Here is a 16,129-nt window from a genome sequence, read left to right as displayed (position 1 = left end):
GCTGTTGTGCATAGGGTCGCTATGAGTCGCAAATGACTCGACGGCACATAACAACAGCAACAACTTGTGCATTATGATCTGCTGAAAGATTATGCAATGTCGTAGAACATTTCTTTGTCTATTAAACAGCCTCTCAGACAGTATTTCCTTTGGCCTATTTGGTATTGAAATTCTGTAAACTACATGTTTTTCATCTAATGCTGTAGTAGATAAGGGTTGAGCATCAGGTAGAAATTCATGAGCAGTGTTGTAAGATGCTAACCGTATATAGTTTTACATTAATGCGTGCCTTGATTTATCAGGAAGCTCAGGCATCATCCTAGAACAGTTGAGGGGTTTTTGTTCAAAGTGTAGACTTTTGAGACTGTTATCAGGCTGCACATGACCTGCTTCTTAATATGGCTCTCCGGCATCACATTACCCAAATTTCAGAAAGCCTGTTGAATTTTCCTTTTATTTAGATGTTACAGTAATCTGTAAAACTATTCTCAAGGGGCATTTCAGGACTGGTAAACTTTCTTTCTCTAGTGAAGTGTGTTTCCTTTTTTCCCCCATAAATTTTTTCTATATTATTATTAGTAGTAGTAATAATAATAATCATTATCATTATTATTCTTTTGCGTGTGTACCGTCAAATCGGATCTGTTACAGGAGGAGATTGCCCCTCCTTCTCCAGCAGAGCATCTGGTGGATTTGAACTGTGTACCTCTGGGATTTGCAGTGCAGCTTCTTGGCACTAGGCCACCATAGCTCCCTTGAAGTTTCTTTCTTGTTTCCAGAGTTCACTAAGTGTTAGTGAGGCCTCTAAAGGCAGTGACTTTAGGTGTCACCTGACTTTAAAGGAGAATTAGGCTAAATCAGGCCATGATAACCTGACAGAAGTATTCTACTGAGTATGTTAGTATCACCAAAAACACTGGGTTTTCTTTACATCTATTAAGACTGTCAGGTAGATAAAAAGAAATAGAATCTTTGCATAGTTTTGATAAGACTTGTTTATAAAATTTCCTTTCTATTCTACTCAGCATCTTGTACTTTGGTTTTTCCTTCAGATATTAGGCAGGCTGACTTCTCTTCATATTTTTTTAAACATACATTGCAGCTCATTCAGACCAACAAGCTGAAACACTACCCCAGCATCCATGGAGACTTCAGCAATGATTTCAAACAACCGTGTGTGGTGTTCACCGGGCACCCGTCCCTCCGGTTCGGAGATGTGGTCCACTTCATGGAACTCTGGGGACGATCTAGTCTCAACACTGTCATATTCACAGGTAAGTAAGCACATAGAGCAAACATCTTCCCTCCTGGTCCTCAGCACAGAAAACTGCAAGATTAAGGACCCAGACACAGAAAGATTTTCTTTTCTTTATTTTGCTTCCGTCTCCCTTGTTTCTCATATCTGTTCATCCTCCAAAATCTATTCTGTGTATAAACTGTTTCTTATATTTTTTTAATCATCAAACTCAACTCATTGCCATTTGCTCTGAGCCAACGTTTTTCCCCTTTTATACTCTTTTATTTACAAAATCTGAATACCTTATTTTCAAGAATAAATTCTTTCCTTTTTCCTCACTCCCCCTGTCACCCATCAAGTTGTACAACCCATGATTAATCCTCCTTCCCCTTGCACATCCTCATCCCTCTGCTTCCACCCTCTCCTACCCCTCTTGGATCCTTATACTCATTCTACAATAATGTTTTTATACAATATTTGTCCTTGTGGGACTGAGTTAGTTCTCTCAGCATAATGTTCTTCAGTTAGTTCTCTCAGCATAATGTTCTCCAGTCCCTCCAAGTTAAGTAGTAATTTACAAAATCATTGCTCCTGCTTGCTGCATTGTATTCCATTGTGTGAATGTACCATAATTTCTCAGTCCATTCATTTGTGGTTGGACATTTGGGCTGTTCCCATGTTCTTGCGATGGTGAATAATACTGCGGTGAACATCGGTGTACAAATCTCCATTTGTGCCTCAGTTCTCATTTTCTCAGGATATATTCCAAATAATAGAATAGCTGGGTCATGTCGAATTTCTATGTTCAGCTTTTTGAGGAAGTGCCAAACTGCCTTCCAGAATGGTTGTACCATTTTACAGTCACACCAACAATGTGTAAGAGTTCCTTTCTTGCCACATCCTCTCCAACATTTATTACTTGCTGCCCTGTTAAACTTTGCCACTGTTACTGGAGTGAAATGGTACCTCTTTGTGGTTTTGATTTGCATCTCTCTTATTGCCAGTGATCTGAGCATTTCTTCATGTGTCTGTTTGCCATTCTGATACCTTCCTCTGTGAAAATTCTTTCCATGTCTTTTGCCCATTTTGTAATTGGGTTATCAGTCTTTTTCTTGTGGAGGCCCAGGAGTATTCTGTAAACTTTTATTAAAAGACTCTTGTTTGAGATGGTATCACCAAATGTTTGTTCCTAGTCTATAGATTTTCTTTTCACACTGTTGGAAAAATTTTTGATGCACACATGGATTTAATCTTTAGAGGGTCCCATGCATCCATTTTTATCCTCTTTAGATTGTGCATTTCTGCTTGTATTTGGCAGACTCTTTATACCTTGGACTATCACTTCTTTTTTTTTTTTTTTTATTTTTGTGTGAGTGTACTGTCAAATCAGATCTGACTGGTACAGGAGGAGATTGACCCTCCTTCCCCAGCAGAGCATCTGGTAATCGAACCGTGCACCTCTGGGATTGTAGTTGCAGCTTCTTGCCACTAGACCACCAGAGCTCCCCTGGACTATCACTTCTAAGCTTGATCCCAGTTTGTCTCTTATGAACTTTATGGTTTTGGGCTTTACTCTCAGGTCTCTGATCCACCTTGAGCTGATTTTTGTGTATGGTGTGAGATGTGGATCCTGTTTCAGGTTTCTACAGTATTCAGTTTTGCCAGCACCATTTGTTGAAGAGGTTATCATTTCCCCATTTGATAGCTTTGATTTCCTTGTTGAATATCAGTTGACCATAGATAGTTAGGTCTCTTTTGGGGTTCTCAGTTTTGTTCCATTGTCCTACGTGCCTTTCATCATACCAGTACCATGCTGTTTTGGTTACCACTGTGTAGTAGATTTTGAGGTCAGGGAGTGCTATGCCTCCAACCTCATTTTTGTTTCTCAGAAGTGTTTTGCTTATTCGAGGTCTCTTGCCTCTCCAAATAAATTTTATAATTTCCCTTTCCATCTCCTTGAAAAATTCATTTGGTATCTGGATTGGGATTGCATATAGCTTATCTTCCAGTGAATTTTCAGAACCTATCAATCCCACAGGTGGAGGTTGCCCTTCTTTTCCCTGCATTGTCGCTGGTGGATTTGAACTGCTAGCGGTGCAGCTTTTGGATCAGCAGCATAAGTCTCTACACTGTGCCACCAGAGCTCCTTTGCTGTTTGTCATTAATGAGCTCAATAATTGTGCAGCTAACTAGTCACTAAGCATAAATTGTGCTAATGACATCTGTGTTGTGTAGTGTTTCAGTAATTTTTGATCATTTTTAGTGATACATAATAACCCAAGAAATTAATTGGTTTGCATACACTAATTTGCTTACATTGTGTTTCAGCCATGTGCATTGTTTTTTTTTTTTTCTTTCCTTCCCCTCTCTTCACCCACCAAACTCTGCAACCTGGTTATTTTCCCACCTCCCCCTCCTGCCAGCTCCTTGTCCCCTCCCCTTCCCTCTTTGGATATCCATACATGTTCCACTGGTTATCCTTCAATTTTTACAATAATGGTCTTATACAGTATTTATTCTTTTGCACCTGAATTAGTTCACTCAGGATAATGCGCTCTAGCTCCTCCCATGTTAGATAGTATTTTTCAAAATCGATGTTCCTGAGTAACCTGTAGTATTTCATCTTGTGAATGTACCACAATTTCTCAGTCCAGTCATTTGTTGATGGACATTTGGGCTGTTTCCATGTTCTTACTGTTGTGACTAATGCTTCTATGAACATTGGTGTACATCCAAGAGAATCTTTTGTTTGTGGGTTTTGTTTTGTTTTCTTGGATCTGATTGGCTAAGAATTTCTTGATAATTTTTTTATCTGCATTCATCATAGGGAGCTCTAGTAGCCTAGTGGTAAGGAGCTGCACTGCTAACCCAAAGGCACATAGTTTGAATCCACCAGCTCCTTCTTCGGAAAAAGATGAGCAGTCTCTTCCCATGTAATTTACAGACTCTGAAAACTTCCTGGACAGTCAGTTGTAAATTGATTCCAACTTGATAGAACATGTTCATGAAGGATATTATTCTATGATTTTATTTTGGCTTTGCTATTAGAGTCCTACTTGCTTCATAAAATAATCTTGGAAAAGGGAGCTCTGATGGCCTAGTGGCAAGAATCTGCACTGCAGTCCTGAAGGCACACAGTTTGAATCCTCCATATGCTTCGCTAGAGAAGGAGCGGCAGTCTCCTTCTGTGACAATCGGATCCAACTCGATGATACACAAGAAAAAAAAAATAATAATCTAGGAATAGTCTGTATTTGTCTGTGTCCTGAAATCATTTGCGTACAACTTGTATCACCTCTCCTTTGAATCTTTGGCAAAATTCACCAGTGAAGCCATCTGGACCAGGATTTTACTCGTTGGGAGTAGTAGGGTTTTTTGATTAGGAGTGTTCTTATGATCTGTAGTTCAGTTTCTTCCTTTGTTACGGGCCCATTCAAATTTTCTACCTCTTTTGTGTTTAAGTAAGTAGTGAGTTTCTAAAAATATGTCCATGTTCTCTTGGTTTTCACATTTGTTGAAATATAGTTCTTCATGTTGCTGAATCTCACAGACTCAGAATTGACTCACATCTGACCCTCCAGTGAATTGCTAAAGGCTCTACGTTGCTCGGAAGGCGATTTCTCATCTTCTGAGAACAGCTGGTAGATTCAAACTGCATGCCTTTGGGTTGGCAGTGCAACTTCTTCCCACTCAGCTACCAGAGCTCTCTGTAATTCTTCACAATATTCTCTTGACATCCTTTATATTTCCATTGGTTCTGTTGGGACTGTATACATTTTCATTCTTTATTCGAGTTATTTGCATCTTCTTTTCCTTTGTTAGATTTGCCAAGGGCTAGTCAATTTCATTAATCCTTGCAAAGAACCATCTTCCAGTCTTGTTAATTCTTTCTGTTGTTTTTCTGTTTTCTGTTTCAGTTATTTTTGCACTTTATCATTTCCTTTCTTCTGGAGATTATAGACTTTATTAGCTGTTCTTTTTCCATTGTTGAAAGTGAATTTTACATGTATTTCCACAAAAGGAATTTACAGTAAGATATAAATGAGGCTATGATTCTGTCATAAATACCAAAGAATAAAGAAACCACAGGGGAAACAGTAAAAATTGTTGAAGGGGATAAAAAGGGAGAGCAAAGCATGCTGTTAGACCTTTGTATTGAGAAGGCTTTTTTATCTGTTCTTTTCTGGTTTTCCCCCAGGGCAGGTTTCTAGTTTTCAGATTAAATTGTTTTTCAATAAAATTTTATAAGCTGCATCAAAAAGTGCACCAGTTCTAGTAACCAATCTTATTTTACCCAGTAGAAATTCTCTACTGAGATGTGTCTCATTTTATTTTCCTTTCTCTCTTCTTTGCAGTTTTTCTTTTATGGATGAACCTCTTGGGAAAAGCAGGTCCTTTAGTCACATTAAGTAAGGATTTTATTTAGATAATCACTATATTATTTTTATACATTCCAGATCTCCAGGCAGCCTTAATTTTGGATATCCCTTGAATCTGAAGGGCAAAGCCTTGATTTGACATCTGGCTCGTATTACTACGAGCCTGCGTCATGTGACCTTCCTCACCTCTAAGCGGCAACTTCCTCATGTAAAATGGATTTGTTGATAGGTGTCTCCGTAGGTAGTACTGTGAATTCATGGAATGTGATATGAAAACACTTGGAATTGTGTCTGTCACTTAAGAAGTGAGCAGAACGTATTAATCACGTTCTCCTCTTGTCATTTTCTAATTACTTTTAAGACCTTAGTAGAAAGTCTAGTTATGCCTGAAGCATCCATATCTGTGCTCAGCATTAGGTTTTTGGTTTGGTTTGGTTTTTTTCCAATGCATTTCGTTTCCCTTTTTTTTTTTTCCTGGCTATACTTATTCAACACAAAACAGTTCTCTTCAACAATTCCCTGTGCAACTTTACTGAGGTAGCTGACCACATCCACAACTAAATTCACCTCTAAACTGAAATTCAGTTGCTTACCCAGACCCAGCCTTGGCTTCCTTGTTGGCACCACGAGGCACTGTGCTTCGTCCATATGTGTCTCTGTCAGCCTTCTCTCGGGTCAGTTTTACCTGGAGGTCATTGACCTTCCAGACATTCAGGTTGGGGCCTGCCAGTCTCAGAATGGCCACAGTGCAAGGTGGTAGGCACAATCTCAGGGGGCAAGTGAGGTAGTCACACAAATATTGGATTCTCTCGTTGCTAAGGTAGAAATGTCTCCAGGCAAACTGTTCCTTCTCATAGCCAAGTGACTTGCCATGGCCTTCATGACCTGAAGGTTCGGCATGTTCTTGTCCACCAATTCTGGGTGCATGTGGACATTCTTCTTGGCCACCATCACACCCTTCTTAAAAAGGAGTTCATATGTGGCAATCTGGTTCTTGGGCTTCAACATCGCCACAGTGGCTGTGTCTGAAGCTGGAGATGGAAAACAGTTTAGTTTCTTAACTGCTGCTTCTTGGGCAGGTGGACAAGAACAGAGGCAAAGATTTTTAAGCTCTTTCTCGCATACTTTGGGCATGTTGCCAGTAGGGACTAGTTTTTGGAGAAGGACATCATGCTTGGAAGAATAGAGGGACAGCACAGGAAAAGATGATCCTTGATGACACAGATTGACACAATACTTGGCGTAGTGGGGGTACGTGTGTTGAGATGGAGACAGTTACGCTATTATATGGGCACAATGTCTTTGTTATTGTATGCCTTCAAGTCATACCCAATGCATAGCTGACCTTACAGGCTGGAGTGGCATCCACTTCCTAAACAACATGTCTCTGGAAACTGTGTGAACTTTGATAAATGTCAATGGTTGTAGAGGGGCTTCAGGCCTTTTGTTCATAGGGTTGCTACGAGTCATGCTCAACTCGAAGGCAATCAACAACAACAACAAATCACATGGGAGGAGATTGACTCTCTTTCATGGAGTAGCTGATGGATTTGCACAATAGCCACAATAGACAGTATTTACTATAATACTCATTGTTCTTTGGCTAACTAAGGAGAAGTCACAGGTTATATGATTGCCCAGGACAGTTCTGGGTCATGTTGAGCTTCCAGGGCAGAACTTGAGTCATTTATTTACATCTGGTAGTGTTATCACTGTAGCAGTTCAGATCCACCAGCGGCTCCAGGGGAGAACTATGGATAGTTTCCTCCTGTGCTATTTGATTTCCAGCCTCCTGAAAACCTCGGGGGGGGGGGGGGTTCAGCTATGTGTTGGTTACAACTTATCGGTAAAGAGAGAGAGCTGAATATGTCTGTGAGGTTAAGTTGGCTGGTAATTCAGTTCTTCTGTGTCTTTGTTGAGTTTCTTTTGAGTTGACCTGTCTTTTGTTGAGAGTAGTGAGTTAAAGTCTCCTACTACTATTGTGGTGTTGTCCATTTCCTTCTTTAAGGGCTATTAGCTGTTGTGTGTATTTGCAGGTCTGTCATTTGGTGTTTAGGGTATGTTCCTTATCTGTTGTGCCTTTAATCATTATATATTATCTTTCCTGAATTTATCAGGGATAAATATTGTCACTCCAGCTTTCTTATTGATGCTGTCAACTTTGTATATCTTTTTCCATCTTTTGATTTTTTTAGTCTGTCTTTCCCCTTGTTTCTTATATATATGTCTTTTAAAGGCAACATACTGATGGGCTTGTTTTTTTAATCCATCCTGCTACTCTTTTTCTCATAATTGGTGCTTTAAGCCATTCACGTTGAATGTAATTATTGATAGGGTAGGTGTTACCATTTCCATTTTGCTGCATTTTTCTGGTTACTTGCATCCATCCACTTTCCTCTGCTGTCTTTGTGTGAAGGACTTTCTTTAGTATTTCTTATAGAGTTGGTCTTGTTTTCACAAGTTCCTTAAGTTTCTGCTTGTCTGCAAATGACCTAATTTCTTCTTCATATTTGATGGGAGGCTTTGCTGGGTACAGAATCCTTGGTTTGCAATTGTTATTCTTCGGTATATACTATCGCATTGTCTTCTTTTTCACATGGTTTCTTCTGAGAAGTCAGAGTTTAATTTGTTCTCCTTTGTAGATGACTCTTTGTTTTTCTCACACTGCTTTAGTGTTCTATCTTTGCTTTTGATTTTGGAGAATTTAGCAGTGATACATCTTTGTTTTTCTTTTGGGGGTCTAGTCTGTTTGACATTCATTAAACTTCTAGAATGTGTATATCCTCATTTTTTCATGAAACTTGAAAAGTTTTCTTCTATTATCTCTTTTACAAGTTTTTCCATGTTTGTTCAGCCTTTTCCCCCTCCCTTCCTGTTCTGGAATTCCAGTCACGCAAAAGTGGTTTCATTAGATGTCATCCCACATGAGTCTACTGTTCTCTTCACTTCCCTTATATACTCTCACTGTTTTTGGTTCTTTTTTTTAAATTATTATTAAATTTTATTAGTTTTAATGAACATTTACAGAGATTTTGGGTTCTCATTCATTCATTGTTGCACTGTTTTTGGTTCTTGTCTTATAAGTCACTGTTCTCCTCTTCCATCTCTTCTGTTCTCCTTTTTTGTCCCTCCATCATGTTGAGGATTCCTGTCATTTCAGTCTTGTTATTCTAGATTGTGTTTCTCTACTTTTCTGTTGTTTCTAGTACTATGATGATTGTATTCTATTTTGTGATAATTTTTCTCTTTTTTGTTGCTCTTTACTTAAGGCTTTACCTCTTTCAACATCTGTAACTTCTTCAGTACCAGTTCTTAGAACTTAGCCTATTTCTTCCACCTTCTTGTCTTTGAGGTATTCATTGGGTCTTCTACCTGATCTCCTTTTTTTAGAAGGCTTACTTTGTTTTTTCATCTTGTTTGGTCTTACCTGATGCTTCTTTGACATTGGGAGAAGGAGAGGAAGGGTTGATGATCCCTCCCCCTTCCTCCCAGGATGAAAATAGCCTCGGAGGAAAGCTGAGAACTTCCCAGGAATCTTTTTTCCAGAACCCTTCCCTTTCCAAGGCTGAGTGGTTGCTGCATCAATGATGGTCTCGATGGTGGTATGAGCTAGTATTGTACCTGTGTCTTCTCCTGAGGCTGAGTGGGAGGGACCACCTTCCCCTAAGTCAGCAGAATCTTTGCAAAGAGCTAAGAACTTCCTTGGGGAATATACTCCCCAGCTTGGTACCCAGGACCCCTCCTTTCCTGAGTGTGGGTGGTGTGGTCATCATGTACCTGTGTCTTCTCCCATAGCTGGGTGGGAGGGGCCTGTCTTTTGACTTCTTGACTTCAGGTACCAAAGATGTTAATTATGAATCCAAGTAAGATGAAATGTGCTCTTAAGAGAACACCTTCACTGTGTGGCCAGCATAGTGTTCATTTAAGGTATGCTCAGGTTTGCAGATAGAAGTGCCATGATCTCAGCAGAAGCATTCTGTTGACCTAGGGTCAGGTCTGGTTGAGTTCATGCTGATATTTTCAATTCCAACTCCATCTGCACAGGTCATTCTGATGTCCTCTCTTCCTTCTTTATTGCTCCTTTCTCTGACATTCTCCTCAGTGTCTCCCTGTATCTGACTAGTCTCTTCAGGATTCTCTCCATCTCACTGGCCTTGACCACTCTGGCCACTTGCCTCACTTGGCCCAGACCACATCAGCCACCTTCTTACTGAGCCGTGCAGCCTTCTGTTACCTGCATTATAAAAGTTCTTTTTTATACTTTCCTTAGAACCAGACTTCTCATATCTGGAAGCACTGGCTCCTTACCAGCCTTTGGCCATGAAGTGCATATACTGCCCCATCGATACACGGCTGAATTTCATCCAGGTGTCAAAGTTGCTCAAAGAAGTCCAGGTAATGAAGTAAAGCATGTTTATGTCTTTACTTGGTGATGTTCTCTCAGTAAAGTGCAAGTCCATGATAAAAGGTAGGAGGGCTTTTTTAGCTTCATTTGAATCTTGATTTTTTTAAATTGTGAGCACCCACAAAATGATGAGACATATATTATTGTTATTAGGTGCTATCAAGTCAGCTGTGACCTTATCCATATATAGAGCAGAATACTCCCCCGTCCTGCACTATCCCCACAATTGCTGCTTTAATTGCTTAGTAATCCTGAACACTTAAAAATGATGATCGTTATATCCTTAGGGAAGTTTCCACTTGAAAGACATCAAAATTCAAAGGAAAAGAAAGGATATTTTTGAGGAGGCCCATCTGGGTTCAGTTAAAAGCAAATTGTACCTTCCCTACTGCCACCGCCACCCTTAAAAAAACGAAGTTGTTAAAAACAAGTTTACTAAACTAAAAAACAGTTTGCTTGGTATATGTGTGAGCCTTGTTGTACATATAGGCTGATACCACTGTTTGCTTTTTGTTGCTTTTGTTTTGATTCTTTTTAGCTTTTGTATTTTCTGTCATAGAAACTGGAAAAGATAAATGAAGTAGTGGTAGACTGAAAGGGAGGATATAAGTAGAGAGGGTAAGCAAGGGATAAAAAGTCACTGCCCTGGGCCAATTACTACTTGCATGGAAATTTTATTTTTTAAATAGGAAGGAAAAGACAGAAATTATACAGAAAGCTACTTAGAAAACTGGAACCAACTCCTAGCTGGCCCTCCAGAAGATTTTCAGAGATTATCAGTATCACTTAGGAAAAGATTGTTCATCTCTCTCCCAAGGAGCAGCTGATGGATTCGAACTGCATGCCTTTGGGCTGGCAGCACAACTCCTTACCCGTAAGCCATCAAAGCTCCTTACTTAGAAAACTGGAGACAACTTTTATAAATAAGAGTTCAGGACTGTCAGCTCTCCTTCTTGATCAGACAGCTGAGTGTGATCGTGACCTAGTTCAGATATCCTCTGTCCTCTTCACAGAAACTTTCACCACAGAATGGGAGGGGCTAACTCAGAATCTTAAGAATTAAAACAAGAAAAAGAAAGCTGACGAGTGTGAGTGTAAGGACTATTGATTGTGTCGATCGTTAAACTTTTTTACTTTTCAAGAAGAGAGTATAGGCTTTACTCTCCATCATAAATGCAATTACCTGATTGTTTGCTTTGTTGGAGTGGTCTGATACCCTGCCGTCTCCTCATCAACATGAAGGAAGGCACATTTAAAAGCCTATCGATTTTCATTACTAACTACCAATCTCAGTCCCTAAACAAGCTATGTAACTCTGTAAAGCCCGTGCAGTGAGCTGTTTGACACTACTGGGCGTGACTTGATCTCCGATTGAGAGGAGGGAACCTGGGACTTCCCAGGCTGTGAGAGTGGAGTCTGATGGCTTTGAGACAGGGTTACAGAGATACTAGCTGGAACAGGAAGAAGTCTGAGGAAGAAGGGACTGATTTAAACCTAAAGAGCAAGTGCCATTTTAAATCCAACCAATTCAGCCTATTCAAAAGCCTTATTTTTCAAAGAACACTCACATTTGGTTTGAAAACTCTTTTAATCATTGACCATATGAGGCCCGGGGGGTGCCAACATAGTTTTCAATCAAATGGTCCTTATCTAAAGTATGCTTTGGTTTACTAATTTATTTATTTTTTTCTCATGTGTCCACAAAAAGAAATACCTTGTAGGTGTTTGTTTCTTTTCCTGAGGATTCTCATGTTCTACCCCACTGGTTAAGTGTGTGACCTGAGCAGCCAGTGTCCACTGTCAAAAGCCAGTTATCTGCAGGCGACAGAAGAAACTCAAAACCAAGATTATCCAGCCAACCTGGAAATTCACAGTCCTTGCTCATTAGCCAGTAGCCTGTAACAGTAGGCATGTGGTACATGCTACTAAACTGTGCTCTCAAGGAGCAGAGAGACCAATTAGGAGAAGACACATGTATATGGAAATGACTTAAACAAAGCTAAATAAGACAGTAAATCCCTTATTCATCAAGTTGACTAAAGTTCAGAGTTTTTACCTGAGACTTTTTTATTCTTCTTTCCTCTACACTGTCCACATCTCTTAAAGAGTCCTGCTGACACAGTGCTTACACACTCATCTGCTAGCCAAAGGGGGAAAAAGGCTAGTGGTTCAAACCTCTCAGTGACTCCAGGGAATGAGGTAGAACAGTCTGCTTCAATAAAGGTTACAGCCTTAGAGACGAGGAGACACTTCCACCCTGTGCTCCAGGGTTGCTTGCTAACAGCTGGAATTGATTTGAGGGCAGAAGGTTTGGGGGTTTTAGTGCTCATCTTTCCTCTCGTCTTTTAATTGAATTTGAAAGGATGAGAGAAATAGCCTGAAAGTTTAAAGAAGTTTCTGAAAAGATGAGCTTATGGTGATGAACCAGCCTAGTAGAGTCTTCAGAATGGGTCGCTTTGCTCCACCTCTTTACTTGTTTCTTTTCTCCCCCCTTCTTCCTGTCCCCAACCCCCACTTCTCCAGCCCCTCCACGTAGTGTGTCCGGAGCAGTATACCCAGCCGCCCCCAGCCCAGTCCCACAGGATGGACCTGATGATTGACTGCCAGCCCCCTGCCATGTCCTATCACCGTGCCGAAGTCCTCACCCTGCCCTTCAAACGTCGCTATGAGAAGATTGAAATTATGCCTGAGGTGAGCTGTTTTCTACTCCTGGCTGCAAAGATTTTCCACCTGAGTCTTCTAAACAGTATTATCCCAGAAATGTCTTTTTTGGGGGCTATGTCAAATCTGAATAAGCCAGAGGACCTCAGCCCATAACCAAGGAACCGAGAAGGAAGGTTGGATTTCCTAAGCCTCCTGTTCTTTCAGTCAAGCCAATAACAGCTGCTAAAGTCAAGACTGCTGCTTATATATTAATGTTTAAGCAGTACAGTTCAGGAGGCCAACTCTCAGGCCAGAAGCTTGGAAGATAGAAATGCTGATGCCATTTCCTTAACAGTTGTGGTTCTCGTCCTTCCTAGGCCTCATTTAGGAGTGAGTGTAGACTTTCACTAAACATCACGGGTAGATGGAGGAAGATACCCCAACTCACAGTGACCATACAGGACAGGGCGGGGCTGCCATAGGGTTTCTGAAGCAGCCTCATCTTTCTCTCACAGAGGAGCTGGTAGGTTTAAACCACTAGCCTTTTTGGTTAGCCACCCAGTGCTTAAACCATTGTGCACCGAGGCTCCTTGAAGGCGATAAGACTAACCAAAACATTAGAGCAACTTAAAGTTTTTGATCTATCAAAGAAAGTATTTTGTCCTTGCATAAAAACTTAGCTACTGTAAGGGAGAAAAGTAAGATATATATTGTACATTTGGAACACTTGAAGTGTACTGTGAGGCAGGAAGACGACAGAGTCAGATGTCCATCTCCTGCAATTACAGTGTCTAAAACTCTGCAGGAAGGTACTTCTGATTTTCTCTTTCCTACTGAGACAGCTTGAACATATTTTTTTTAAAAAAAAAAAACCAAACATTAAAAAGAGACAGGAAAAAAAATTAAAACCAGTGTTCCCAAAATTATTTTTGTAGTTTGAAGTTCAGAAATAGTATCCTGATCCTGGATTTTTTTTTTTTTTTTCATTTTCTTCTGATCTTCTATTTGAAATTTCCTAGATGTTGCTCACTTTTGTCTGTGAGCCCTGCTCCAGGATGATGATGATCCAGGCCAAGAAACAAGTACTCTGATTCTCAATAATGGGGATTTTGTCATCTTTTCCTGTCCAGAATGAACCTTATTGAGTTAATCTTTTGTTAATGAAAAGCTGTAAAAACTCACTGCTCTCAAATTGGAACTGACTCATAACTGACCCTCAAGCAGGTTTTCAGAGGCTGTAAATCTCACAGGAGGAGATTACCCATCTTTTTCCTATGGAGCAGCTGATGGATTTGAACCCCTCATCTTTGCATTGACAGTGTAATTCCTTATCCACTGTGCCAGCAAGAAGTTATACTGCCAACCCAAAATCGGGCTTTTTGACTCTGCCACCTGCTCCTCCTCTCATGCTATTAATAACCTCACTTCCAACAACAGCAATGAGCTTGAAGTGGTTTTTCTGAGTAATCAACAGCAATAGATAAAAGAGATTCAAGTCAATTTCAGTAATGAATTTAAATAACATTTGTTTGACAATACAAAATTAACAAGATCTTTTAAACGCAAGCATCCCTGTTTTCGATTAATGCACGTGTAAGTAACTATTGCCCACATTTAGTATCCATCTCTGTTTCATTCATGGCCTGTGAGAGGGAGCCTTGCACCAGGATTAGGAGTGGGCACGTAGGTCCAGGCTGGGAGAGGCAGGCTCGAGAGAAAGGAGGCGATCCAGAGCCCTCCCGGACAGGTTAGCAGAGCCCACTGTCGGGGAAATAGAGGCACTGGTGGCAATCCACATCACTTCAGATAGGATTCAGGAATTGAAAGTCCTCGTCTAGAAGTAATTATAGCTAGGTCTGATGATCAAGTTGGTTAATCAATCAACGTGGTAGAGTTTTCAGCCAAAACTAAATTATACCTTCAAAGCAATGATGTCAGTTTTCATGTAGGATTCATAAGTTGGCTATAAAGATATTTTTTTAAAAAGTAAGTACAGAGAGGGAAGTGTAAAAAAAAAGATTTGAAGCCATTTTCCCCCCAGATTGACAATACTGAAAGTCATTTGGATATTTATGGACTAATAATTCTTTCTGTAGAAAAGATTCTTAGTATTTCGTTTGAGCTTGTGAATTCAGTAGTGTGTCTTTGTAGGGAAACACTTGGGTGAGCAGCTGACTTCCATTTCCTGCTCATTATGGCTCATCAGCATTGAGATGGTCAGGGCTGCCTCTCATGAATTTCCTCCTGATGCTTATTCTACACTTCCATAACTCAGAATTTACGTGGCGTTTGGCTCTGGTATGCACTTCCCTTTTAGGTTGTATCCTGTCAAGACCCAGGAAAATAAAAACTCTTTGAGCTTCGAATTCTAGGTTTCCCCTTCTCCCTGTTTCACTGGCCCAGTGGCTTGGCTGTCTGTCTAATCATAAATGAAAATAGCTAGTGTAACTTGCTGTGTGCCTGGACCTGCACTAGACACGATCATGGCTTTTCTCACAACAGTCCTGTGAGATAGCAACTATTAGTAGATTTCACATGATCTTAACTGTCAGGGAAGAGTCTCTTCTATCACCAAAGACACATCAAATGATACCTGTACGTTCAAAACCCAGGGTCATTCTCAACAAAGGTTACAGATTTAGTTCTTTTAAATAAAGCAGGAAGGGATGGGAAAATGCCAGATATCCCACAGATTAGTAAGTACGTATCAGTACCTTTTTTTCCCCATAATTTTTTAAAATGTCTTTTTCATAAAAATATTTTATCTTCATATGTATTTGGATTACATGGTTTTATTTGAAAAGTTTAATTTCTTTTAATATTTTGTTTGTTACATCTCTTTTGTTCATTCTGTGTTGCATGACCTTTGGTTTTCTAACTCCTCCAGCTCTTTGTACATTTTCTTACTACCCTTTATCTTCTTGAATTGCCTTTTGAAATCTTTTGTTCAATTTCTTATTTCACTTAACATCTCTGGTTTTTTGTTTTTAATTTGTTGTTTTTGTTGTTGTTGTTTTAACATCTCTGTTTTCTAAAGCAAGTTTCAAAGTCTTCTGACATCCATTTTGGTCATTTCCCTGTTTCCTGGTTTGTAGGTCTTTTGGTTTCATTTTCATTTTTAGTTTTTGCATTCTTCATAGGTGATGCATTTTTTTTTTTTTTTGCATTTCTGGAATGGGTGATGCTCTTAATGTCATTTCACTTTGGTCATTAGTGCTCAGTGCATCAAATCTATTCCTTTTTGTTTATTTTTTTTCCTTTTTATTGTGGTTTTAGTGATAGTTTACAGAAAAGTTGGGCTTTTATGCATGCACTGTTGCCCATTTTCCACCTTCTCCTCTCTTTCCCTCTCTCCTGTGTATTCATTCCATCAATGGAACATCTCCTGTGTATTTAATCAGGAATCCAATTCCTGTGTATTCCCTTAGGGAAGGTCCCTATGTGTAATCACCAGGGTTTTTTTTT

At 39.8% G+C, this 16,129-nt stretch overlaps 1 protein-coding gene across 2 annotated transcripts in view; it reads left to right on the top strand.

Annotated features, from left to right (window-relative positions):
• The window catches only part of INTS9 (integrator complex subunit 9), a 135,388-nt gene that overhangs the window by 93,466 nt on the left and 25,793 nt on the right, over positions 1-16,129 (top strand). For both annotated transcript variants that reach the window (XM_006884874.1, XM_006884873.1), the window contains 3 exons: positions 1,103-1,274; positions 9,887-10,011; positions 12,545-12,712. In XM_006884874.1, the coding sequence (XP_006884936.1) occupies positions 1,103-1,274; positions 9,887-10,011; positions 12,545-12,712 (465 nt within the window). The remainder of the gene's footprint in view (positions 1-1,102; positions 1,275-9,886; positions 10,012-12,544; positions 12,713-16,129) is intronic.

The sequence above is a fragment of the Elephantulus edwardii genome, unplaced genomic scaffold, assembly GCF_000299155.1.
Source record: "Elephantulus edwardii isolate Elephantulus edwardi_28Jun2011 unplaced genomic scaffold, EleEdw1.0 scaffold00038, whole genome shotgun sequence".
In the NCBI taxonomy this organism is placed as follows: domain Eukaryota; kingdom Metazoa; phylum Chordata; class Mammalia; order Macroscelidea; family Macroscelididae; genus Elephantulus; species Elephantulus edwardii.
This window is presented reverse-complemented; position numbering and strand designations above follow the sequence as displayed.